This window comes from Gymnogyps californianus, chromosome 1 (assembly GCF_018139145.2).
Source record: "Gymnogyps californianus isolate 813 chromosome 1, ASM1813914v2, whole genome shotgun sequence".
Taxonomy (NCBI): domain Eukaryota; kingdom Metazoa; phylum Chordata; class Aves; order Accipitriformes; family Cathartidae; genus Gymnogyps; species Gymnogyps californianus.
The window spans coordinates 217,029,790-217,054,085 of NC_059471.1; the positions used below are offsets into that span (position 1 = coordinate 217,029,790).

Below are 24,296 nucleotides of genomic sequence, written 5' to 3' on the forward strand. Positions count from 1 at the left end.
TTATACAAACTGCCCGTGTTTCTCTTTGCAACCCTGACTCAAGGGAGACCTGGTGAAGGGCTTGAAGGAGATCCATCGGGTCTTTCCCTGGTCTCATCCCGCACTTCTACAGTGTAGCTTCAACAACTCCAGCCCTGAAAACCGCGTTGGATCCCCCGTCCATTTACCAGTTGTTACTTCCATCGCCAGCTGCGTTTGGAGCTGGTCTGCAGGGTTGGAGCTCAAGCAAGCCACCCCTTGGTACAGAGTCGGCCCTGTGGCCCCGGTGCTCGGCCCCGGGGTGCTCAGCACTGCAGACCCTGCATAAGCTCTGCACTAAATCTTACTTCTTGGACATACCCTTTCGGTAACCCTAACGAAATATTTCAAGTTTCTGAGATATTTTCTTCTGCCTCCTGTAAGGCGGAGGGAGAGGAACCCTTGTAGCTGAGGCTGAATTTCATTTTCCTGCGGGGAGGAGGAGGAGGCAGCTCCTACATTTTTATCATTCGTGCTTTTCCCTGCTCATACCTCAGAGCAAGTAGAAGCATGAAGGTGTAAATCAATGTCCATCACAGAGGCATGAAGCCTCCACAGTGAAAAATCCCCCATGCTGAGGGTCCTTCCAGAGAAAAGATTTTCTCTGGAGACCCACACCTCCATTCCTCAGGGCTTTCTTGGCTGGTAACAGCACAGCGGTTAGCCCCTGCCCGGAGCAGGGATGGGGTGGCATCATAAATTCTCCAGCAGGAGAAGGATGGTTTCCCATATGTTGGAGACTATGTGGGGTTCAAAAGGAGCCAGGAGTGGTATTCCGGGCTTTGGGGCTTCCATTCGTCAGCCGTGGGGACTATGAAGGACCATGTTCCTCTCCTCCCCTTATCTCACTTGACGTTTAGTTGAGTCCGAGCGTTGCACTCTCCCTTCCTCCGAGGCAGGGCGTGATGCAGCGCTCCCCACGCCAAGCGCCTGCGTCTTTTGTGATTGCACCCAGCTGATATGAGCTCAGGCCATCTGAAACACAGCTAGTGTGTGGCTGCACACCTTCACGACTGACTGGACTCGATGAGCCATGGTGTCTTCCAGGCTCTCAGAATGGAGATCTACCAACAAGCCAGCAGTCTTGGCTGACGGAGGGGGCTGAGGTATTTCTTCCTCTTCTCAAGGGTCGAAGCAGCCACCAGCACAGCAGGAATGATGCTCCAGGGACTGTTTCCTCCCCTCCTGTCCTGATGGAAGACACCTCTGCTTTTTTTAGGTCCCTTTGCAATGCTCACTTTCTCTGCAGCAGTTCAAGTGTCACCAGGTGTCACCGCTGTGTCACGCTTTGGGCTGCATCTGCTTTTTGCCCTCTGAAGAGGGGACCAAGCTACCAGCCCAGGGGCTGTTTCCACCCGTGCAATTTTTACCACCCAGGGTCTTTCTGGTGGCCCAAAGCAGGGTTAATCCCTCGTCTTGGCATGAATGATCACAGGCATCTTCCCAGCAGAGAGGATGTCACCTGCCTCTCCCCTGGCTGGTCCCCACCACTGCCTGCACGTGAAACGGGGCCGTGATGCTCCTGCTTTGCCTCTTCCCTCTCAGGCTGGAAAGGGGTAAATGAACTGTCCCCTTGCCCTGTGCCAAGGTCCTTTGGTCAATGCAGGGTCGGTGCATCCATCTTCCAGCTGCTCAGGGAGAGAGGGAGGGCGAAGGGTGAAAGCCAGCTGGTTATAACTGTATGGAAGTGGAAAAATAATAATAAATAGTAAAAATTTCCAGCAAACTTTGGAGAGCTTTCAAAGAAGGAAGGCTGCCAGCAGAGACTTGTGAGCCTGGGCCATGCTGGAGGCAAAAAAAATGGTTCTGTATCCTCTGAGCTCTTCCCCTCCCAAATTTCCCCCGTCAATAAATCTCACCTTCTTGCCCTCTTGGGCTCCAGCTGCTGATTTATGACTGCTGTAATGAAAGATGCTGAACAGAAACGAACTGTGTGGCTCCAAGTGATTTACAGAGACATCTTTATCCCTCTCCTGCCCTCTCATTTAATTTAGTGGTGGGAGCAAGTTTTTTACACCTTGGAAGTGACAAGGATTTCATCGTGTTTCCCAAAGGAGTTCAAGGCTGTCCCTCTCGCTTCAATAAAAAAATATCCCTTGTTTCTCTCCGACCCACCATGGCAAGCCAGGCTGTGACGTGCCGAGAAAAGATTGAGAGCGTTCATAGAATCATAGAATCATAGAATGGTTTGGGTTGGAAGAGACCTTTAAAGGTCAGCTAGTCCAACCCTCCTGCAATGAGCAGGGACATCTTCAGCTTCATCAGAGCTCAGAGCTCCGTCCAACCTGACCTTGAATGTTTCCAGGGATGGGGCACCTACCACCTCTCTGGGCAACCTGTGCAGTGTCTTGCCACCCTCATTGTAAAAAATGTCTTCCTTATATCTGGTCTGAATCTCCCCTCTTTTAGTTTAAAACCATTCCCCTTGTCCTGTCACAACAGGCCCTGCTAAAAAGTCTGTTCCCATCTTTCTTAGAAGCCCCCTTTAAGTATGGAAAGGCCGCAATCAGGTCTCCCCGGAGCCTTCTCTTCTCCAGGCTGAACAACCCCAACTCTCTCAGCCTGTCTTCATAGGAGAGGTGCTCCAGCCCTCTGACCATTTTTGTGGCCTGCTCCGGACTCACTCCAACAGGTCCATCTCTTTCTTACGCTGGGGGCCCCAGAGCTGAAGGCAGTACTGCAGGGGGGGTCTCACCAGAGCGGAGTAGAGGGGAGAATCCCCTCCCTCGACCTGCTGGCCACACTTCTTTGATGCAGCCCAGGATATGGTTGGCTTTCTGGGCTGTGGGTGCACATTACCAGCTCACGTCCAGCTTTTCATCCACCAGTACCCCCAAGTCCTTCTTGGCAGGGCTGCTCTCAATCCACTCATCACCCAGCCTGTATTTATACTGGGGATTGCCCCGACCCAGGTGCAGGACCCTACGCTTGGCCTTGTTGAACCTCGTGAGGTTCACATGGGCCCACTTCTCGAGCTTGTCCAGGTCCCTCTGGATGGCATCCCGTCCCTCAGGCGTGTCAACTGCACCACTCAGCTTGGTGTCATCTGCCAACTTGCTGAGGGTGCACTCGATCCCACTGTTGATGTCATTGATGAAGATATTAAATAGTACTGGTCCCAATACGGACCCCTGAGGGACACCAGTCATCACTGATCTCCATCTGGACATGGAGTCGTTGACCACCACCCTCTGGATGTGACCATCCAACCAATTCCTCATCCACTGAACAGTCCACCCATCAAATCTGTATCTCTCCAACTGAGAGAGAAGGATGTTGTGGGGGACCTTGTCAAAGGCCTTACGGAAGTCCAGACAGATGACACCCGTAGCTCTCCCCTCATCCACTGATGTAGTCACTCCATCATAGAAGGCCACTGGGTTGGTCAGGCAGGACTTGCCCTTGGTGAAGCCATGCTGGCTGTCTCGCCTCACTTCCCTGTCCTCCATGTGCCTTAGCATAGCTTCTAGGAGGAGCTTTCCATGATCTTCCCAGGCACAGAGGTGAGGCTGACAGGTCGGTAGTTCCCAGAGTCCTCCTTTCTACCCTTTTTAAAAATGGGTGCAATGTTTCCCTTTTTCCTGTCACCAGGGACTCCACCTGACTGCCATGGCTTTTCAAATATCATGGAGAGTGGCTTGGCAACTACCTCAGCCAGTTCCCTCAGGACTCTGGGATGCATCTCGTCAGGTCCCATAGACTTATGTATGTTCAGGTTCCTCAGGTGGTCACGAACTTGAACTTCTCTTACAGTGGGAGGGACTTTGCTCCTCCAGTCCCCATCTTGTGGTCCATCCACTCGAGAGGTGTGGGAAGAGAGATTGCCAGTGAAGACTGAGGCAAAAAAGTTGTTGAGTACCTCAGCCTTCTCCTCGTCTGTTGTTACCAGTTTGCCAGTCTTGCTCATTGGGGGGAGCACGCTTTCTTTGACCTTCCTTTTCGGGCTGGCATACCCATAGAAGCCCTTTTTATTATTCTTTTCATCCCTTGCCAAGTTCAGCTCCAGCCATGCCTTGGCCTTCCTGGCCCCATCCCTACACAACCAGGCAATGTCCCTATACTCTTCCCAGGATCCCTATCCCTGCTTCCACTGCCTGTGCATTTCCTTCTTGCCCTTTAGTTTGACCAGCAGGTCTCGACTCATCCATGCCGGTCTCTTGCCTTCCTTTCCTGACTTCTTACGCCTGGGGAATCGAGAGCTTTTGCGCTCTGTGGAAAGCATCCTTGAAGATCCACCAGCTCTGTTCTGCTCCCTTGTCCCTGAGGGCAGTTTCCTGGGGGGTCCTGTTGACTAACTCCTTGAAGAGCTGGAAGGTTGCTTTCCTAAAATTCAGGGTCCTGACTTTACTCTTCGCCTGACCCATATCCCTCAGGACTGCAAACTCCACCAGTGCATGATCACTGCAGCCCAGGCTGCCTCCAATCTTGACGTCACCGATCAGCTCACTTGGGTTGGTGACCAACAGGTCCAGTATCGCATCCCCTCTGGTAGGGCTGTCTATTACCTGCCTTAAGAAGTTATCCTCGATGCATTCCAGGAGTCTCCTGGATTGCCTACAGCTTGCCGTGCTACTTTTCCAGCAGACGTCGGGGTGGTTGAAGTCCCCCAGCAGGACGAGAGCCTGCGAGCGCGATGCCTCCTGTAGCTGGAGTAAGAAGCCTTCATCAATAGGCTCCCTTTGATCCGGTGGCCTGTAGTAGACACCAACCACAAGGTTCCCTTTGTTGCCTCGGTCTCTGATTCTCACCCATAAGCTTTCAACCTGCTCGTGGCTATTCTTCAGAGACAGCTCTTCACACTCTATCCATTTCTTTATGTAGAGGGCAACCCCTCCACCCCTCCTTCCTCGCCTGTCCCTTCTGAACAGCCCATAGCCATCGATAGCCGCGCTCCAGTCATGGGATTCTTCCCACCAAGTTTCAGGAATGGCAACTAGGTCTTAGCTTTCTAGCAGCACGGTGGCTTCCAACTCCTCCTCTTTGTTGCCCACGCTGCGTGCATTGGTGTGGAGGCACTTCAGCTGGGCAGTCAGCCATGTCACCTTCTTAGAGGAACACCCCTTAATTCCTTTGAGGTGTTTCCCTACGGGCTCCTGTAACCTCAGGAGCCCCTGGCTCACCTCCGTAAGACTTCAAGTGTGCTGCAGTGTAGCCAGCACGCCTCAGAGCAACAGGCTGAGGGCCCTCGCTAGCATTAATAAACACCAGCCCAGATTTAATGAAAGGCAAAAGATTTTGAACAGAAATCTCCGAGCTGATGAAAGCGGAGCCTGGCCGATGAGGATTTATTAAATGGACGGCTGCCAGGGTCTGGGGAAAGATGATTTGTTAAATTAGAAATATATATACTTGGTAACTGCTGGAGAATTAAGCGTGCCCATTAAAGCTCTGAGATGGGGAAAGTTTAAAGGTGTGTTAAACGTGAAGTCATGGCCAGGATTTTCACGCCACGTCGCTGTTTTTGCCATGATGGAGATGTCACCGGGTCTGGAAAGACCACAGTAATCACTTCATTTCTTGCCTTTTTTGTTTTTTTAAACCAGGTCCCATGTGGGATGCTGGACCACTCAGCTCTGAGTTAATGGTTAAGCGCTGATGCCAGGAGGCTTCATTTGCTATTTTGACCTCTCCTGGGATAACACCACGACAAGCGAAGCGGCGCTCTGTGCTGCACGGACGAGATTCCCAGAAACTGGGAGCCTGAAACAACTGTTGAGTCTTGCGTGGGGACCTCAAATCCTGATGGTTTCCTCAGTACCGACTGCTTCAGGCTCAAACTGCTGCCCTGAGCCAGGTCCCCCAACCCCTGTGGGCGCTGCCGGGGACCTCGGCTGCCCAACTCACCCACCCGGCTGCAACTAGAGACCGCCCGCAGCAAGTTAATGGGTATAATTTATTAGAAGTGCAATTAAAAAGGAGCCTCCCTCAGGCCACCCTTCGCTACTCTTGCCTTCCTACACCTCCCGCATCCCTCCCGGCTCTTGGTTCGATACCCCCTTAGGAGGAACCACAGCTGACGGGGCTGGATGAGGCGGGTGGTCCTGGCTTAGTGCTGCAGAGAGGGAGGGGAACAGCCACCCCGGCGAGCCTGCCGGCACGCAGGCCTGTAGCTCCTGATTGCTTGAGGTGCGTTTGCCTCGTGCGTTCGCCGTCAGCCGCTGTGAACCAGGAGGAGGAGAGCGGCACGTGGGATTTGAGGAAAGCAGCTTCTCACCTCGTGGCAGCAGGCAGAGGATAACGTTGGGCCGAAGCACAGCGGACGGGCACATGTTTTCTGGGTAGGAGAGCCTGGCTTTGCTCGGCGGTATCGCCAAGCCCTAGAGGACACGTTTGGGGAGCTGTGGCTTCAGCCTGCTGGCTACGCCAGCCAGCGTGGTGGGCGAGGATTGGGGGTGCTGGCGTTCAAGAACGTTCGGGTGCGGGACTCTGCGGTGCTGCTAGGTGTTTTTAGTGGAGGCAGGGGAGGGAGACGGTTGGGCCTTTCCCTCAAACCCCAGCAAGGCTGAGTCTTTCCTACCTTCTCTCAGATTAAAGGCAGGAGAAATTGTGTGTTGATTTCAGAGCCCCGTTAATTTTCCAGTCACCAGCAGCCGATTATCAGTAGCAAAGCGTGAGAGGAGAAACAAGACGACCAACGTACTTTGAAGAGGATACATATTTATTTTGTTTTTAAAAAAACAACAACAAAAATACCACCCTAAACCCAACCAGCCAACCCGCAAGCTCTGCAAATCCTGAACACTGATTAAAAAGTATTCTGGCTCACCCCCTTTTCCACCCTCTGCTAAAAAATCTGTGCTATTATCTCTACAGCAAACATTAAAAACAAACAAATCAGTAGCCCCATTTTGGGGGTGGGGGGGAGCCCTGGGTTCAAATACTAGTTTTGGCTAACGGGGCCCTTCCGCAAAGACCTTTCCTCCATCTCGCAACTGGGCAAGCTCACCCGCTCTCCTACAGCAGGAAGGGAATCGCTGCCACTTCTGCGACGCTGTAACAATTATAAATATTCATAAAGACACGGATCACACTGTAAAGTTAAAAAAATACCCCTGACAACAACAAATAGTAACCCATCGTTGACACCTAGTTCGAGGGAAGACCAAGTACAGCACACGGTTAAAAAAAAAGAGAAATCCAAACATCCCCAAACCTACCAGCATCCCACAGGAACTGGAGACAATTGGAGACAATGCAATTTCCTTGATACAAAGAGCGACCTAGCGAGTAGTCTCTGTACAGCATGTTACACTCACTCGCTCACTCAGCTCAGCTATTGCTTTGCTAAATCCCCAACCCAGGCTACGGCAACCACCGCCACGGCCGCCTGACAGGAGTTACGGCTCCTGCTGCCCAACCGTGAATGCGGCTTCTGCCTTCAGCCTGGTCCTACACCGGTGTGGTTGAAGCTTTGATGAACCCCACCAGTTACTCGGTGTCCCTGACGCTTTCGCGCTGAATTTGTGTTGCCTTCCCCTACCTCTCTGTCTCAGCTGAAGCTCCGTGTAAATAGCTTTGAAGATCAAGATGAGGGATGAAGGTTTTGCCTCTCTCCGAGTCCTTCCTGGAGCCTGCGCAAACGGCTGGAAGTGAGAGCTGACCTGCGCTAGGTGCTGGGGCAGCCGTTGGGAAACAGGCTCTCCATCTACAAAATCCTTGGAAACATCCCGTGTCTGACGCTCAAAATAATACGAGAGGTTTTTCAGGCTCAGGAAAAATCAAAACCAGAAGGGAAAACTCTTCAGCATCTCAGGAAGGAGCGAGCTGCAGGTCCCGTCAGCATCGTACTGGCTCTGGTTGGGACAGAGTGAACTTCTTCCGTAGCGGCCCGTATGGTGCTGGGCTTTGGATTTGTGGCTAAAACCGTGTTGACAACACACCAGCGTTTCAGCGCTTGCACAGCATCAAGGCTTTCCCTTTTTTCCCCACTCTGCCCCCCACCAACGATTAGGCCATGGGTGGGCAAGAAGCTGGGAAGGGGCACAGCCAGGACAACTGATGCAGATAAAAATCAGCAATAAAAACGGAGGAGAGGGGTTTTTTTGGGAAGGCGGCCATTGCGCGGGGACTGGCTGAGCATAGCGGGTGGGTGGTTGCCTTTGCATCACTCGGGCTTTTTTTCTCCTTCCTCTTTCCTTTGCTATTAAACCAGCTTTATCTCTACTCACACATTTTTGGGGGTTTGCTCTTCCTATTCCCCCCCCACCCAGTCCCACTGTGGGGGACAGCGAATGAGCAGCCGTGTGGTGCTTTGTGGCCGGCCGGGGTTAACCCACCACAAGCACAGGTTTAATACTGGAGGGGTTGTAAACACCGAGGCTGGAAGCCATCGGGACGTTGACTGGAGGAATAACGGAGAATAGTCCTTACTTGGCCAAGCTTGATGTGAATCAGGTTGACATCATTGCTGGATGCCCTAATTATCACGGCTGAGCGAGGACAGTATCAGGATGATGAAAACAAGGGGCTCCAGGAAAACTGAGGCAGCACAAAACAGCGCTCCCCACTGCTCCGAGACCGAGAGAAGGCTGCGGCGCTAACCCTTGCTCTGCCCAACACTGAGCAGCTCCTAGAAGAGCTGTGGCTGCTGCTCCTCACCTTGCTGGGAGATACGCATTGCCTGCACGCATGGGGACACACAGCCAGAGCTTCTGAAGGCCACTCCTGCCCCAGGTGAGGAGTGACACTAAGGGACGCCGGTCCTGCGCCAGGTGGATGCTGCTACGATGCACAGAAATGCCAGGAGTGAAGCTGATGCCCAAGGCGGGGGAGAAGAGGAGAACCGGGTGAAGGGACAGTAAAACCAGCTCCCCCTCAGCAGCAGAAATAAGCTCAGCTCTACTGGCCCTTCTTAAGTTTCTTGGCATCACTTGAACCCTGAGGTTGGGCTGGATCTGGGGGGGACCACGGGTGCATTGGGGGCTCAGCACAGTTCGTTGCAGCTGACTGCCGGTAACGAAGCCCGCTGAACACGCTTCTAATGAGGGAAAAAGTAGGAAGCGACTGCAACGTGACCTGCACTGAGGACCTAACCAAAGCAGGAGGAACCCATGATACCCTCCGGCTGGTGAAGTATCAGGGCAACACCTGAGGACTCAGCGAAGCCTCAGCAGCACTTCACCGTCTCCCTGAGAAGGCTGCGAAGGTGACACAGTGGCACTTTCTGTCCCCTTAGCATCACCCCTTTTTGGTTTCCTCAGGCTCCCAACTAGGCCCTGCTACTAGTGACAGGGGCTGGGTGGCTTGGGAATCAGCTCCCTGAGCCATTCCCCAGTGGAGGATCTACTGGGCAGACTGGAAGGCTCTAGCTACAGGTGTATCCGACACCCTCCCAGCATGGGTGGTAGGATCAGGCAACAAGGACTCAGGTTAACAGCCAGGCCTGGCATTTCCAGTGTAACTAGCAACCTGCTGCACAAAGAGCAGTTCCCCGGGGCTCAGCCATCTGCTACGGCCACCTGGACATTAAAGGACGGCACCAAACAGGCTCAGGGTTCGGCTCATCAAAGCCGGGAGGAGTGGACAACAGCACCACAACAAGGTTGGGCTCCTAACAGAGAACTGGGTCAGCTTTTACGTTACTTAAAAACAGTTATTCAAATGAAAAAAAAAAACAGGGGGAGAGGTTGGAAGCAAAAGGGGTTGCATAAAAAAACATGCAACCTTGCAAAAATAACCGTATCATCTCTCCATGATCTATGTCAGGTAGGTTCTCAGCAGAGGCTCCACGTTTTGCAGGAGCTTGGCACAGCCAAAACCTCCCCCATGTTATAAAAACCACCCCGCTCTGGGGGATTCCCTGCTGCTCTGCTCTATAAAACAATAAAAAGGTTCCTGCAGAGAGTCCCCGGCCGTTACTCCTCCTTCGGCCTCTTCCTCCAGCGGGCCAGGAAGGGCCCGAGGCTGTTCCACACCTCCGTGTACATGAGAGTCCCCACGAAGACGAAGGCGGTGCCCAGCCAGTGCCAGGCCGTGAAGGGGTTGCGAAAGTAAAGGATGGAGAAGATGAGGCTGACGAACTTGCGCAGCGTCACCACCAGCGTGACGGTGAGGGAGGTGCACTCCGTGGTGAGGATGAAGACGCCTCGGATGCAGACGTATCTGGGTGGGCGGAGGTAAGGGGACATCGGGGCTGAAGAGGGAGGACACCTGGGCAGGCCTTTGGGAATGAAAAGGACTGGGCAATGGATAGCCCCAGCATGGTTATACAGGGAATAAAATTCCCTTCTCACATCAGCATTTCTACAGCTATGAACAGCTTCACTACAAACCCTAGGGACACCCCAAATCTCCCAGACTGCCCCCAAGCTTGCTCTGGGACAGCAAAACGACCCCACTAGAGCAGCCGGGGCTGATGTATTCTCAAAAGGTTAATGGTGCGCAGCGTTTACAGTCCCTGCCACGGAGCCAAGGGAAGCCAAAAATCAGACTTCTCTGTTTATACCCACCAGAAGTCCCCTTTTCCCCGCCAAGGGGGCACAGGAAAGGCAGATTAAACGAGGGGGTTTCATGGAGGAGCGTGAGCAGCAAGAGAGCACAGCACTCTCTCAACAGTGAGAGGAAAATGGTAAGAGGGCCTTGGACTGAAGGGTCTCTTTCTTGAGGGCATCTCAGCTTCTTCAGACCGGAGAAGACTCCACACACTGATATATTACAAATACCTCCTGATCTGTCCCTTCTATTTAGAGCTGGCTAGCAAAACCGCCGTGAGTTTATACCAATCAGCCTGTCCCTGGGGAGATGGCGGCAGATTTCAGCCACCCTGGAAATAACATAAGCCCCAGGTTAAATTCCACTCTGTATTTTCCAAGAGGTGGTAGCCAGGTGGTTCAGCCACCCTGGAAAAAAAAAATCTTAAGTCCCAGGTTAAATTTCACTCCATATTTTCCAAGAGTTACATGAACATCAGCTCCCAAATGCAGGGAAGGCTCTGAGGACATGGCACCCCCACCCCATTCCTCCTCTCCCACCCTGCTGCCATCTCCACGGCGTGTCTCAAGCTGAGCTTTGAAAGGATACTGAGTGACGACGTTCAGGAGGAGGTAGAACCACATGATTGGCAGGGTCAGCCCGATCCCTGGGACCCGGAACGGCTCTGCGGGGAGAAAGGATGGAGCAAGGTCACTGCCCTGCTAATGCTTAACGAAGACGCAAGGAGAGGTGCGTCTCTCCTGTCCTGGATTGACCATGATCCGGGACACGCTGCAGCTTCAGGAGGTCATTGCTGCATTTGGCAGACTGAAGCGTGGGCACATTTTGATTTTGCTCCAAATGGAGGGTTATCGTGTTCTTACTGCGGTAAATGACAAATACAAGAGAGTTTGCAGATGTTTCTGCTTGGACTTCTGTAGGGAAGGAAGGAAGATGGAGGAAGAAGTAGGCTAAGGAAACAGACATTGAAAGAAAAGCTCTGTCTTGCTTTCTTGTGTCAGGGTTGTCCTACTGTTAGAACTGGATGAATCAACTGTGCGGCACTGAGAGGCTGACAGCACTAGCATGGCAAAGCCTGCGTAGCACCAGCAAAACAAAAGCCAACGGGTCCGTGGTTACACCAGTGGTTGGGGATTTGGTCCTGTTACTCCCATTTTTGAACTACCACATTCCCTTCCCCATGGGTCACCTCATGCTTTCCTTGAGATAGGTGTAGCATGCTAGAAATATATAGCAATGATATTAATGAACAGGTTGAAGTGATCTACGCATGCAAACAATCCCCCTACCCAGAGGGGATTAGAGAACCAGCAAACCTTTTCGGCAAAGATCCCTGCAGTTGCACAAGACTGAGGATATAAGAAGCTTGCTGGCACTGAAAAGCCTGGTGAATTTTACTATTAAACTGAAGCAGATGTATAGCTCAAGGTGGATGGACGAGCAATCTGGCTGGGCCCAACGGGTGTATGCGTGTGCATTAGTGAGAAACTTGGGCTTGAATCACAGCGATCCAAACAGTAACTCATGGCTTAGCCTTGCAAGCTGCTGTGGCACCAGCTGAACGGTCAGCTGCCTGGGGCCCGGCTCTCAGCAGTCAGCAATCACCACTTGTCCAAGCGTGCTGGCATCTGGCCCACCATGGGGAAAAGGTTGGACAATGTCCTCAAGACAGCGTGAGGTTTTTTTGGCTTTTGGCTTTCTATCAAATCTGAAAATTCAAAGGGCTTGAATATCCCAAGACGACAGTCTGACACGCACAACTGTTGGACTGAAAGCTTCCTACAGCATCTTCCAGAGGACAGAAAGGTATGAGAGCAAGGAGCCGTCTGTGCAACACTTACCGGACTGGCTGAAGAGGACTGCGTGGTGGTAGATGTTTGGGGCAAGGAGGAGAAAGCCAGGGAGTGGTAACGCGTGCTGGAGAGAAAAGTAAAGACACGATGTTAACAGGTTATGTGAACCCACCCCACTTCTCATCCTGGGAAACCAGCCTCACACATCTGGATGAGAGCACACTCTTCACTGCTCCAGCCTTGCAGCGTGTGGTCCTTTGGATTCGTGCCGAGTACAGGGTGGGAGGGGAAGGGACTCTCTTAGCAGTTCTATCTGCCCAGTAAAAGCAACAGAAAAGACACAGTGACTTACATTGTAAAAAAGGGCCTCTTTGGAGTGCTTCCCAAACTGCTTGTACAGCGTCTCCTGGAAAATCCCCATCCTGGCAGACATGAGGAGGGCGAAGGTGAGTGCAGCAATACCTGGAACAGAAGCGCAGCCTTGCAACACTGCTCAAGCACGGCATAGCTCAAGTCAAGCAGCTTGAAGACTCCCACAATTTGGATTTCAGTGAAAAAAGCCAAAACATCCAGACTTGATAAGAAAACTGACAATGGTCTTGGGGACACAGGTATCTTATTACAAAGGCTGAGATGCCAAGAGACTTCTGAAAAGAACATCTCTTAAAAAGAGACTCAGTCCTGGCACGCAGAGTTGGTGGGATACCAGGGATATAGTCATTTGCCACTACTGACAATAGATCAATCCCAGGTTTCCCGAAAAGCCACCAACAGACCTAGGTTGGAGGTATAAAAATAGACTCAAGTGCCAGACCTTAAAGACTCCTCCATGAAATACTGTGCCGAATGAACACTTGAACCAGCTACAGCCCCTCTCCCTCTCTGCAGCATATCTCACAGCATCAGGTATATCAGGTAGGGCTGCTTTTGCAAAGAGAAATCAAGAAGATATCTGCAAACATGCATGACGGTAGTCTCATTCTGTCACTAAGCCGCTACCCTGCAGAAACCCCTTAGGTGCCATATTTAACTTGTTGGCCAAATGAAGAGTATCTCCTCGCACAAAGCTGCTAATGAGTGCCACAAAACCCCATTCTTTGCAAATCAGCATCCACCAGATGCTCAGCACAACTTAACCTCAGCACGGGGACTCCCACCACGGTCTGCTTTGCACAACCCACATGGACAAGGACATCAGAGAGCCGAGTCTTGCCAGTATCCCAGCAAGGTCAGCTGGAGATGTGGCACCCACATACCTAGCAGCCACCACAAGAAAACCTGGAGTCCGTCCTCTTCATTTAAGCTGGAATCAGATGCCTGGTGGAGGGAGACACAACACAGTCACCATGAGCTACCATGTCCCTGCAGCTCATCTGGACCTGCCTCTACCTCACTCTTGGTTTGTGTGTTGTGTTCCAAGCAAGCCCATAAAGCAAAGACTGCCCAAGGTCTCACGTCCTCCAGAGTTGCTTCCCTGGCTGAACAGAGGTAGTAGCAACTACAGCACACTTCGATTTCCACTCTGCTTCAGGGAATGCACCAGATTCCAGCAAAAAAGTGTAAATGCCTGATCAAGAAAGTAGCTTTTCTGAAAGAAATGCCCTGGCTTGGCAAGAGACCGAACTCTTCAACCACAAAAATAATCAGTGCCACTTAGAAAGCTCTCAAAGACAGCCCATTAGCAGGCTCCTCTGTCCCCATCTCAGAGGTGAGTGCGCAGGAAAGAATGAGGGCTCTGGCCAAGCCCCAGTCAGGTACTAAAACCAGGGCTCTGGCTTGCGGTCAAGACATTGAGGAAACCAGGCCTGTAGATGCTGTTAGCCGAGGGTCAAACTCTAGGTAGCATGTCTTAGCTCAACTCTCTTTCACTGTGGTTTAGGGCAAATCAGATTACTCACCTTTGCCACAACTGTCCGTACTATACCAAAACCCCAGGCCTGCTGAGAGTTTATCTGGATTAATACAGAGCAAGGCTGCATAGCACAGACCTTCCTCAGACATTCTGAGAGTATAAAAAGCTATTAAATGATGGGGGACTTAGACGTTTGACAGCCCTGTTTCATTTCCAGTCTCTCAGAGCTGGATTAAGTGCAACCAATTTTCACTTGACCATCACTTTATGCCATTTCTCTGTCTTCAGTTGACAAGATCAGGCTGTGGGTGCTGACCCAGGAAAAGCCCAAAGTGGGTGTTACACATGGATTTTCTTCATTCCCTCCTGTTCTCCAAACACATGCACCTTATTTCAAGGGTCACAGAAAGTCACACTGGATGACAACAGATCTGGAAAAATCTAGCCTGAAAACCGACACTCTCTTAAAAAGAGTGAAGATTTAAGATGGCTGAGTTTTGCTTAAGATTCACCTGCTCCTAACTGCAACACACTGCAGTAAGGGCAAGAGAAAACAGCTTCTAGCTGTTATCTCTGCGGCAAAAAAATAATGGTATATTCTCAGCAAAAAGCAACCTGAACAAGACAGGATAAAAGGCATCTGTAATTAAGTTAAACCACATGCATGTCTGTGCATCCCTTCCCTCCAAACCACAGGAAAATGAGACCAGGAGCAAGAGTTTCGGGGACCAGATCTAGAGCTAGGAGACATCTTGTCTCTCCATTAATAGTCAAGCAAAGGGAATTACTGATGAAGTAATTCCTACTGATGAAGGGAATAGCTGCGACAGCAGCTCCTCCTGTCAATACGGTTCACAGCTATGACCTCAGGCCCTTTCCAATCCTTACCACTTGCTTTGCAGACATGAAAGTGCAGGTAAAGATCCCCACAGACACCAGGGCTATGGACGTGTATTTAGATACGCTGTATCTGCATGAGGGAGAAGAGAGATGTCAGTGACCCAGCCCAGCCTCGTGCTGTTCATCTGCTGCTCCTCTGCATTGCATTTTGCTCCACTACACCGGTGTGAACTTGTGGTAATGGGCACATACCCACTACCTAACGCTGGACATTGCTGGGAGGGAAGGCCAGCTTACTCCAACTGCAACAAAAAAGAAGCATTTGGACCAAGATCTCCTTGCCCATGGCAAAGGATCCCTCTCAGATCAAAGCCAGCGATGGAATGGCAGGGGATGTGCTCACATTGGTCCCACAGCCAGACCCCGAGCAGCTGGGAGGACCCTCCTGTCCTGATGTCTTTGCCCACTGTGGTGGGTTGACCCCAGCCAGCAGCCAAGCACTCACACAGCCGCTCGCTCATTCCCCCCACCTTGTGGGATGGGTGAGAGAACTAGGAGAGCAAGAGCGAGAAAACTCGTGGGACGAGCGAAAGAGTTTAATAGGTGAGGCGGGGAAAAAACTAAGAACAAAACCAATGCAAAAGCAATCACCCACCACCTCCCACAAGCATAGCCATCTTGGAAGCCAACTCCCCCCAACCTCCTTCTTCCTCTACCCTGGTTTCTATGGCAGCACACAACGTTACAACGGCATAGAATATCACTTTGGCCACTTTGGGTCAGCTGTCCTGGCTGCAATCCCTCCCAACTTCTTGTCCACCCCCAGCCTGCTCGCTGGGAAGGCAGGCAGAGTGGGAAAAAGAGAAAGCCTTGGCACTGTGTAAGCACTGTTCAGCAATAGTCAAAACATCAGTGTGCTATCAATGATGTTTTAGCCACAAATCCAAAACGCAGCACCATACCAGCTGCTATGAAGAAAGTTAACTCCACCCCAGCCAGACGCAGTACACCCATCCATCAGGAGCAGTACCGGCCTCACACAAGTAAGAGGAAAGAAAAGAGCTAACATAAAGGGCTGCAGCCATGTGTAAAAGCTCTCTCTTCAGTCCATGCTTGCCTTAAATGCAAGAGTGAGAGGTGGTGGAAATGCAGAAGAGGGAACTATTCCAGCCTCTAGTCCAGGCACACCTCTGTGCCTCAGTTTCCCCATCAGTAAAACAAGAATATTTAACAGGAAAGGGGAGGGCACTAAACACCAGTAAGGATTAAGTCAATGGCAAAGCATTCTCTGATGATGTAAGAGGCTTGCGATTTACCTTTTCTTCAAAATGATGATACCTAGAGCCATGCTTGCTATGAGAGAGCCCTGGGAAAGAAGAGAGAGGAGGAGAAAAACAAAACAGAAGGTCAGCATGACAAAATTCCCTGGACTGGGACGCCCACCCCAGAGAAACACCGCAAACTCAATACAATTAATGCCAAAACACCAACAGAAAGGCCAGAACAGGATCAGGGAGGCTGACAGGGTGGGGAGAGTCTCACTTCAGCTAGGAGGAGGGGAGAAGTTGACCTGGGTGGCTTGGGAACAAGGATGCTGGGGCAAACAGGCTACTAGGATCTTCTGGCCAGTGGGCCTCCCCCTTTTTTGGCCCACTCGTGACATTCTGTGTGCTACAGACCAGAACGTGGCCAAATCACCGTGTTTTGTTAATTCGGAACAGGAGGATGGCTCCGTAGATTGATTGCAGGGCGGCAATACAAGAACCATCACTCACGGTTAATGCGAGACAGGGCTCCTAGAGTGTTGTCTGTTTTTCTTCTTTTTAACCTCTCCTGACTTCAGGTGTCTCAACCCTGTGACGTGTTGTGGGAGAACAGCCCCTGCTCAGCAGATCTGCCCAGCAGATTTTGTTGTTCCCAACAGCTGGGGCGACATTTTTTTTGGTTTTAACAGATGTTTTAGCCTGACACTCATCTACACTTAAGTGGAGATGCATTTTAATAGCATTTTCCAAAGCAAAGACCTATGCAGTGACAGTGCAGGTGGAACTAGGCCAAATCCATGCTCTCTGACCTGGGGTGTTTAACCAAGACACCTACACTAGGACATGAACCACTTGGTGTAGCTGTGAGGTGGAAGGGAAAGCTGGGTCCCTTTGGCCAGCAATTCAGCTTATCCAGGGCTGACAGCCAGAGTCTGGGCTTGGTTTTGTCACTGCTATTTCCCCATCACCTTTGGAAATATGAAGCCTGTTGGAGCCTTAGTTTCCTCGTCTGTCCATTAAGTTGAAATTTACTGATCAACACTGTGAAAGTGAGAACTGGAGCTGAGCCTTCAGAGCAAGGTTGCTCTCCCCACAAGTTAGCTAGAGTTTAGTATTTGTACAGGGTCTTGGTGCCCTCAGGGAAGAGAGGGTGGCAGAACACATGCACCAGGGAGAGTGCTTGCAGAGACGATGGGAAGAGACGTCACATGAGAAGGGAAAGGACGGCGTGGCAGTACTCACTGATCTGAAGATCATGTGCAGCGGCATGGCGATATTTAAGTTCAGGGCATAGTTATTTACCACACTGACAGTGAAGAACATGGCCACCATGATGAAATAGTACCTGAAACACAAACACAAAAAACAGCTGATGGCTGCGCATGTACCTCCCTGACATGCTGAGACAAACCTTGGGAACAGATTAAGTGGCACAAAGAAAGGTCTGGAGCTGAGCAAGAGCCCACCTAGCTCTCGGGTCTGTGACAGGGACTAACAAGGAGATCAATCCAGTTTGGATGTAGAAGGGAAGTCCGTAGAACAGGAAGCAGGCTGACCTGCACTGGCTCAGCTTGTGCTAATCCCAGAAGCAAAGGGGAACTGAGGATAGCCCAGCTGGGATCTTTTAGCATGGACTTCCTCCAGACCCCTCTTTCCTAAGGACAGTGGCATAAGACAAGGCGTGATTTGAGGGGATTCAATTTCTGCCAGCAGGCATCACTGCCCTGAGTGGAGGGAGAAACTATTCCAATCCAGGCTGAAGACCTCCATGGTTCTACATCTAAGCTAGAGAGCCTCCACAAAATGAAGTTCCTCGCTGTGATGCAGCCATGAATGGCACTAAACTTGCCCTCAACTTTCTGTCACAAGGATCTCTGTCCCGAGCACTCAGCACAGCACTCTCTTTTGCCACAGGCTAGGCAGTCTGCTAAGGAACCCCACAAAACCTCCTCACTTCACTTCGGCCACTGAGTGCCAGGGAGGAGAGCATGAACATGCCAGGCCATTGCCAGGACAAGGTCAGCCCTGATGGAGAAATGCAAAAGTGAATTTGGCCGGGTTTCCAGTAAACCTCTCCCTCCCACGCCCATTGCACCAAGCCCCAGAGAGATAGCAAGCTCTTCAAACACAGCAAACTCTTAACTGTGCAAAATATTGCCCTGTTTCTTGGACAGGAAAGTATCTGATGGCAATTTCCTATTAAGAATTCTTGATAAACGAGGAGTTCGCATTTTATCAGGCATGACAGGTTCTCAATGTGGCTTCGCAAATGCTGCAGAATGGATGGGATTTAGACAGGATAAATGGATAAGCCATTTTATTAAACACTTCTTGAGATAACAGATAGCTAGTCAATTTGTGCCTAGCAAAAGCATTCAGATCAACTGTACCTTATTGGTATGGCCGGCCTCTTCCTTCCAAAGTTGGCTTCAAAGATAAAGCCTTCCACCGCAATAAATAGGAACTGGGAGAATGTCACTATGTTCCCACATCCTGGAAACTGCCTGCAGGCATGGAGAAGAAAGACAAGCATAAGAGCAATGCCATGGAGAACAAACACTGCATTGGGCTCCAATGAAAAGAGGCTAACAGCTCATAATCTCAGAGTGAGCATCAACCTGGAGGGGCTTTACTGCTTTATCTGTCCAGGTTCTCACGTTGCCTTTGTTAAACACTTCCCTGTAGGTATTTATTCCCCTGTACTTGTAGATATATGTGCAGCAATCCCTTCCTCAAACATTTCCAAAGAGGAAGAGAGCAGTCACCCCCATCGTGGGGCACATGGTGAATTGGGTCAGGAAGTGAAAGAGGAAATTGGTGGCATCTCTCAGGTCTGTATAACATCCCGCCAGGGTATAGGATCTGAATGAGCAACATCAAGCACCGACATAACCATACTGAAGCTGGATCTCCCTCTTTCTCATGGGGAAGTGGTTTTGATAGGGCTTTCTCCCTACCTACAAGCTGCTGTATTTGTTAGAGGCCAGGGGAAACGATGAGTCCACCCAGAAGGAAGGCAGCAGGATTTCCAATAGCCCTTATTTCCACTGCATGAGGAAAGTGCCAAGGTCAGGTCCATGTCTGCAGAGCAAGGCATAGCGTCCATGGTTCTGCTTGTACCCCATCCCCAGAACATGTGAACATGAGCTCGGACCTGCTTTCAATTTACTCAGCAAGCTTTAGCTCTCTGCCCTCCTGCGTTTGCTGGATGCCAAAAGGTTGGCTGTAGGTTCCAGAAGGAACCTACAACAGCTCATCACGGGAGCCCAAAAAGGTCGTGGCACTAAATGCCACGTGATAGTCAGGCTAGCCAGGGAGTTTGCTAACGTGACACATGCTTTGCACTGAAGTTTTCAAACTCCACAAGGTATCGAAAGCCAGAAAACAGTGTCTGACCTCAAAAGAGACCCTCTCAGCTGAGCATCTTTGGCCTCCCAGAGAGGCCCAGGCACTGCAGTTATCACTACCTTCGTAGTGGAAATGACACCACCTTTGAGCAAATCAACCTTGTGTGTTTATTCTGAGGGAAGAGGAATTACACACAAGGGCAAGACAGCCCGTAACAGCCTGACATTAAACAAGCACTCCCTGCACGCTGCTCACCCATTCCTAGCAGATACGCCTGCTGCAGACTCTGCCTCCTTCCTAAGAAGCTTACAGGGAGCAGGAGAGGATTTCCCGGGAGGCACACAGTCAGCCACGGGCTCAGAGGAGGCCGTGACATGTCAGATAATCAGAAAGCTCGCTGTTATTTGCAGCAGGAGACAGAGGAATTTAAGCAAGTACTTCCCTTTCTCTGGTGCAAGACAGAAACTGAGGCCAAGGACTTAATGGAGAAGCTGAATGCTGCTGAGTCCCGATCCCCACCCTGCTGCACAAGCATGCAGCTTGCTCACGCAACATGCCGTCACAAGTAGTTAGAGGCTGCGTCTAGACACAGTTTTGCAGAATGCAAGCTGAGAGATGCACTGGAGAACAGGAATAACCAAGATGTCTCCTGGGTAGCAGAGCCGAAGGCCTGGTCTCCTCCAAAATCTCCTCTGTCACCCCCTAGACTTCTCAGAAGCAGCAGCAGTGCTCTGGTTAATGCAGAGCTGGCAAACGGTTGCCACCAAACAGCAGCTGGAAAGGCCACCTTCTCCCTGCATTTTCCACAGGGCAGGCATTAGCCTGGGCCTCTCCCTTCTACCCACCTGCCAATTTTCACATTTTTCAGAGCTTAATTGTCCATGAGACTTCAATCCCTGCTGTGCAATGAGGTTAAGAGGTTCAAAAGTTACTTGGGGGAAGTGAAGAGACACTGAACTGGAGACAGAGGCCAGGCTCCAGGATTGTAAACCTTATCTTTGTAGGGGAGTACAAAGCAAGTGTAAACTTGGAATAAACCAAGACTGTTTCCATGCACTAGACTTTGTTTCCTCCCAATTCACAGATCCTTGCATTCAGTCACTTGCTGTACATATGACCTCACATTATCAGTAAAGTGTTGACACAGGGTTATGAGTTGACTGATAACAAAAATACAAACAAAAAAACCCCAGGCTGTATCTGCCCATGTCTTTGACTCACAATCCTAACACACCGATAGACCTCAAAGAAGTGACGAGAAGTCTGGATGTATCAACCAAAGATCTGCTTTAGCTGTAGCTAACTGACAGAGAGTCCTCCAGAAGCAATGTAGAAACACTATAATGCAATTGTCACCCTGCCTCCTAGGATGGAACTGCCTGGGCTGTTAGTGTCTAGCAGCCCTAGCAGACAGTGGGATGAAACAGCCGGAGTGGGGCTCTCGGTCACGTCAGCGGAGCACAAACAGTCTAGCCCAATTTCTGCACATCAGTTTGGGGCACACTGATGCACTCATTTCGGCCGAGTTCAGCACATCCAAATCACTTCTCCAAAGAAGATTTCTGTCCATCACTGCAGAAGACTCCACATTTCATCGGGAATTCCTTCAATGGCCCCTGCAGAAAGGCAACCTCCCCATTTGCACCATACAGGGAAGAAACCCTGTCGATATCTGCCATGCAGAGCCTCAACTGTTTTTACAGGGAAGGCACCTCACAAGGACACAGCTTCAGAAGGTGAAGAGCAGATCATGGGCTTTCTGACGAGGCCTGTATGTACATTACACACAGAGCTTTGGCATCACGGCTCAAAGGTCAGGTCAACTAGGAAAAGACACTAGCAGAACAGGGCAGGTTGCTCCAGACAGGGGAAATGGGATGAACTGGATGGCATTTCTTGCCCTGTCCAGGCCTCCTTCTGTTACTCAGACAGGGGCTTGTTTAACTTGCTCTTGAAAACCTCCAACAAGGAGCTTCTCTGCTCTCTCTCTTGCAAACCCACTTCACTACATTGAGAGGGAACACACCTGTTTCTGTGGCCTGCTTTACATCCCTTTCATAGCAATTTGAGCCCCTTATTTCTTGTTCTGCTTCCAGAGCCCAGCAGAAAAATTTATCTCCTCTTCTCTGCAGCCATTCTCCACACGTTTAAAGTCTTTTGTCTGTCCTCAGGCATCTCTAGACTAAACAGTTCGCATTCTTTACTCTTTCTTCATAAATCCTAAGCAGATTTCTTCTGATCACCTTTGTTATTCCTCACTAGACTGTCAGTCTGGTCACTGCCTTTTCCTGTGATCCTGTTCCAGGACTTTGCTTGTTATGGGAAGACCCATCTTTAGGAGGGACTTTTCTTCCAGATAACACCAAGACCCAAAGAAATAACCAGTGTTACCCCAATTTAGGGACCAAAGGTGAACAGGCCAAGTCAGGGGCACAGGAATTGAGTTGTTAGGAACTGGGGAACTTTTAAAGTGGATGAGAGGCAATGCTTAAGAGAAGCTTGTGTGTGAAAAGCAGCTTTTCCTTGATGTCTGCAATTGGACTTCTGGGATTTGCTGCTCAAAATCCCTTCTGGGGTTTAGACACCTAATTCAGCCTTTGAATAGGGCCAAATGGCTTGCTTTTGTTTTAAGGTCTGGCTGGAGGAGACACAAGCCCAATGGCAAGCAAATGCAAGACGCCAGATCCAAAGCTCTCTTCACCTCGAAGGTGCCCATTCCTCCTCCCTCACTGATGCTGCAGCACAAGCCCAGGCAGGAAAGGCAGAGGTTAGAGCAATCCTCGAGAGGAAAGACAACTCGCCATGCAAGGTCTCTTCCTCCAGGAACTGCTTCTTGATTTATCCAGCGATTGCTGAGTGATTGTGCAACCTTGTGTTAAGGTACCTGCGTCCTGGCCTCCCACTTCGAAGCAAATATCCCCACTGCTGCCTTACAGAGTCAGGCTCTCTTTTGCACTCCCTTTGTCTCTTAACAATCTGGGATGATGATGGGCGGGGAGGAAGTAAGGGCAGGTTTTAACTACTAATTTCAAAAGCCTGGGCATGACTGAAGTGAACATAGTACTGAATGGTCAGGGGATGCAGCTCCACACTGACTTACTATGATTGTAGACACAGAACCGGTTCAATCACTACTTTTTTCCAGTCAGGTCTAGCACTTTTGCCTTCACAGCTTGCTGACCAGCCCTGAAAACAAATCCAACAGACCATCACCTTTTCCAAGCCACGCCAGCCTTCCTCCATCAGGGTGAGGAAGGTGACGCAGCACCCAGATGTACCCCAAATGTCAGCCCTTCTCTCTCTGCAACCTGGCAATTCGCCTTCACTCCGAGTGCCACAAGGGACTCCTCGCCCTCATCACATTGGCTTTGCAGCCACGTGACGCTGCCGAAGATCACGTTTCCAGACAGACGATGTTCCCTCGGCCCTGCCTGCTGTCCCCACGGACCCCTAGCCAGCTCCTGCGCGTCTTCTCCTCGGGATTTCAGACGTTACTTGTACGAGGCGCTGGGATCAGACAGCAGGAGCGGTGGGGATGCTTTAGGGCCAGACTGATACGGTGGTCCCTGTGTCAGCAGAGACAGATCCCCGGTGCCTGGGCAGGATGCCGAAGCAGCCCATGATGGGACCAGACTGGGCCCAAGCCGAGGGGGACAGCCCAAAAAACCCCACAAAACCCATCAGACAGTGACACAACAAGGCCAGGGCCCAGCGATCCACACCCGGGCTCCTCTTGGCACCTTGATGAGGAGCCCCGGGCCTGGGGCTGTCCCCCAAGCTGTGAGGGGGGGCCAGCCACCCCTCCGGGACCGCAGACCACCTCAGGGACAGCCCCAGGCTGGGTGCCAGCCCCGGGTGCCCCCCGGCAGCCCCACCACCACCCCAAATCCTCTCACTCCCCCCCCCCCAAACTCCTGGAGATCCCCTGGGCACCGCTGACGCTTCCCCCCCTCACAAGTCCTGAAGCCGGCGGGGGAGACCCTGCGGCCCCCAGCCCCGGGGACCCTCACCCGACCCCCGATCCCATTCCTGCCCCTAACCCCTGCCCCTAACCCCTCCTTCTGCCCCCAAAGCCTCTCCCCGGCCCCGCACCTGGCCAGCAGCTCCAGGAACACCACGTTGCTGCAGCAGCCGCCGAACACCAGCCCCACCGCCACGGCCGGGTGCATGGTGTCGCCCCAAACAGCGAGGCGGCGTCCCGGGCCGCCACCGCATCCCGCTCCCGGCCCCAGCTCCGCTCCCGGCCCCGGCCCCACCGCCCCCGCTTCCTCCCGGGCGCCGGTAGTTCGCTCCCCGCCCGCCGCCCGTTCACCGACACCGCCGCGGCTCTACGGCCGGGACTACAACTCCCGGCAGCCCCCGCGACACGTCCCCACCGCCTCCCTCAGGCGGTGCCGCCCCTACGGGGCATGATGGGGGTTGTAGTTCCGCGGTGAGGGCGGGAGGTAATGGCGGAGCTGGGCCCGGCGCTGAGGTGGCGTGAGGAGAAGGCGCGGGGGGCAGCTCAAACGCTGCTTCCCTGCTGAGGAAGAGCCGCTAATTGCCGTTTTGGGTTTAGATAATGAAATTATCGCTTTGATGTGAAATCGAGCTTGCCTGAGGCCTGTGGTGGAGCCTCCTGGGAGGTCCTCCCGTGCTCTTGGGGCCACAGGCAAGCCGCACTGAGGCCCGTGTCAATGTCACTGTGGTTGGTGTCGGAAACACTGGATACTGAGGCAGCAAAACTGGGTCTGAAAAACAATTGTGTGC

At 51.6% G+C, this 24,296-nt stretch overlaps 1 protein-coding gene across 1 annotated transcript; it reads right to left on the reverse strand.

Annotated features, from left to right (window-relative positions):
* Positions 1–6,664: 6,664 nt before the first annotated feature.
* SLC35B4 (solute carrier family 35 member B4) lies at positions 6,665–23,716 on the reverse strand. The gene is made up of 10 exons (XM_050898423.1): positions 23,640–23,716; positions 18,590–18,703; positions 17,442–17,544; positions 16,251–16,300; positions 14,983–15,064; positions 13,499–13,559; positions 12,595–12,704; positions 12,291–12,366; positions 11,038–11,113; positions 6,665–10,119 (listed from the first exon to the last, which is right to left on the reverse strand). Exons 1-10 carry the CDS (start codon positions 23,714–23,716, stop codon positions 9,873–9,875), a joined length of 996 nt encoding a protein of 331 aa, XP_050754380.1. The 3' UTR covers positions 6,665–9,872.
* Between the last annotated feature and the right edge of the window lie 580 nt (positions 23,717–24,296).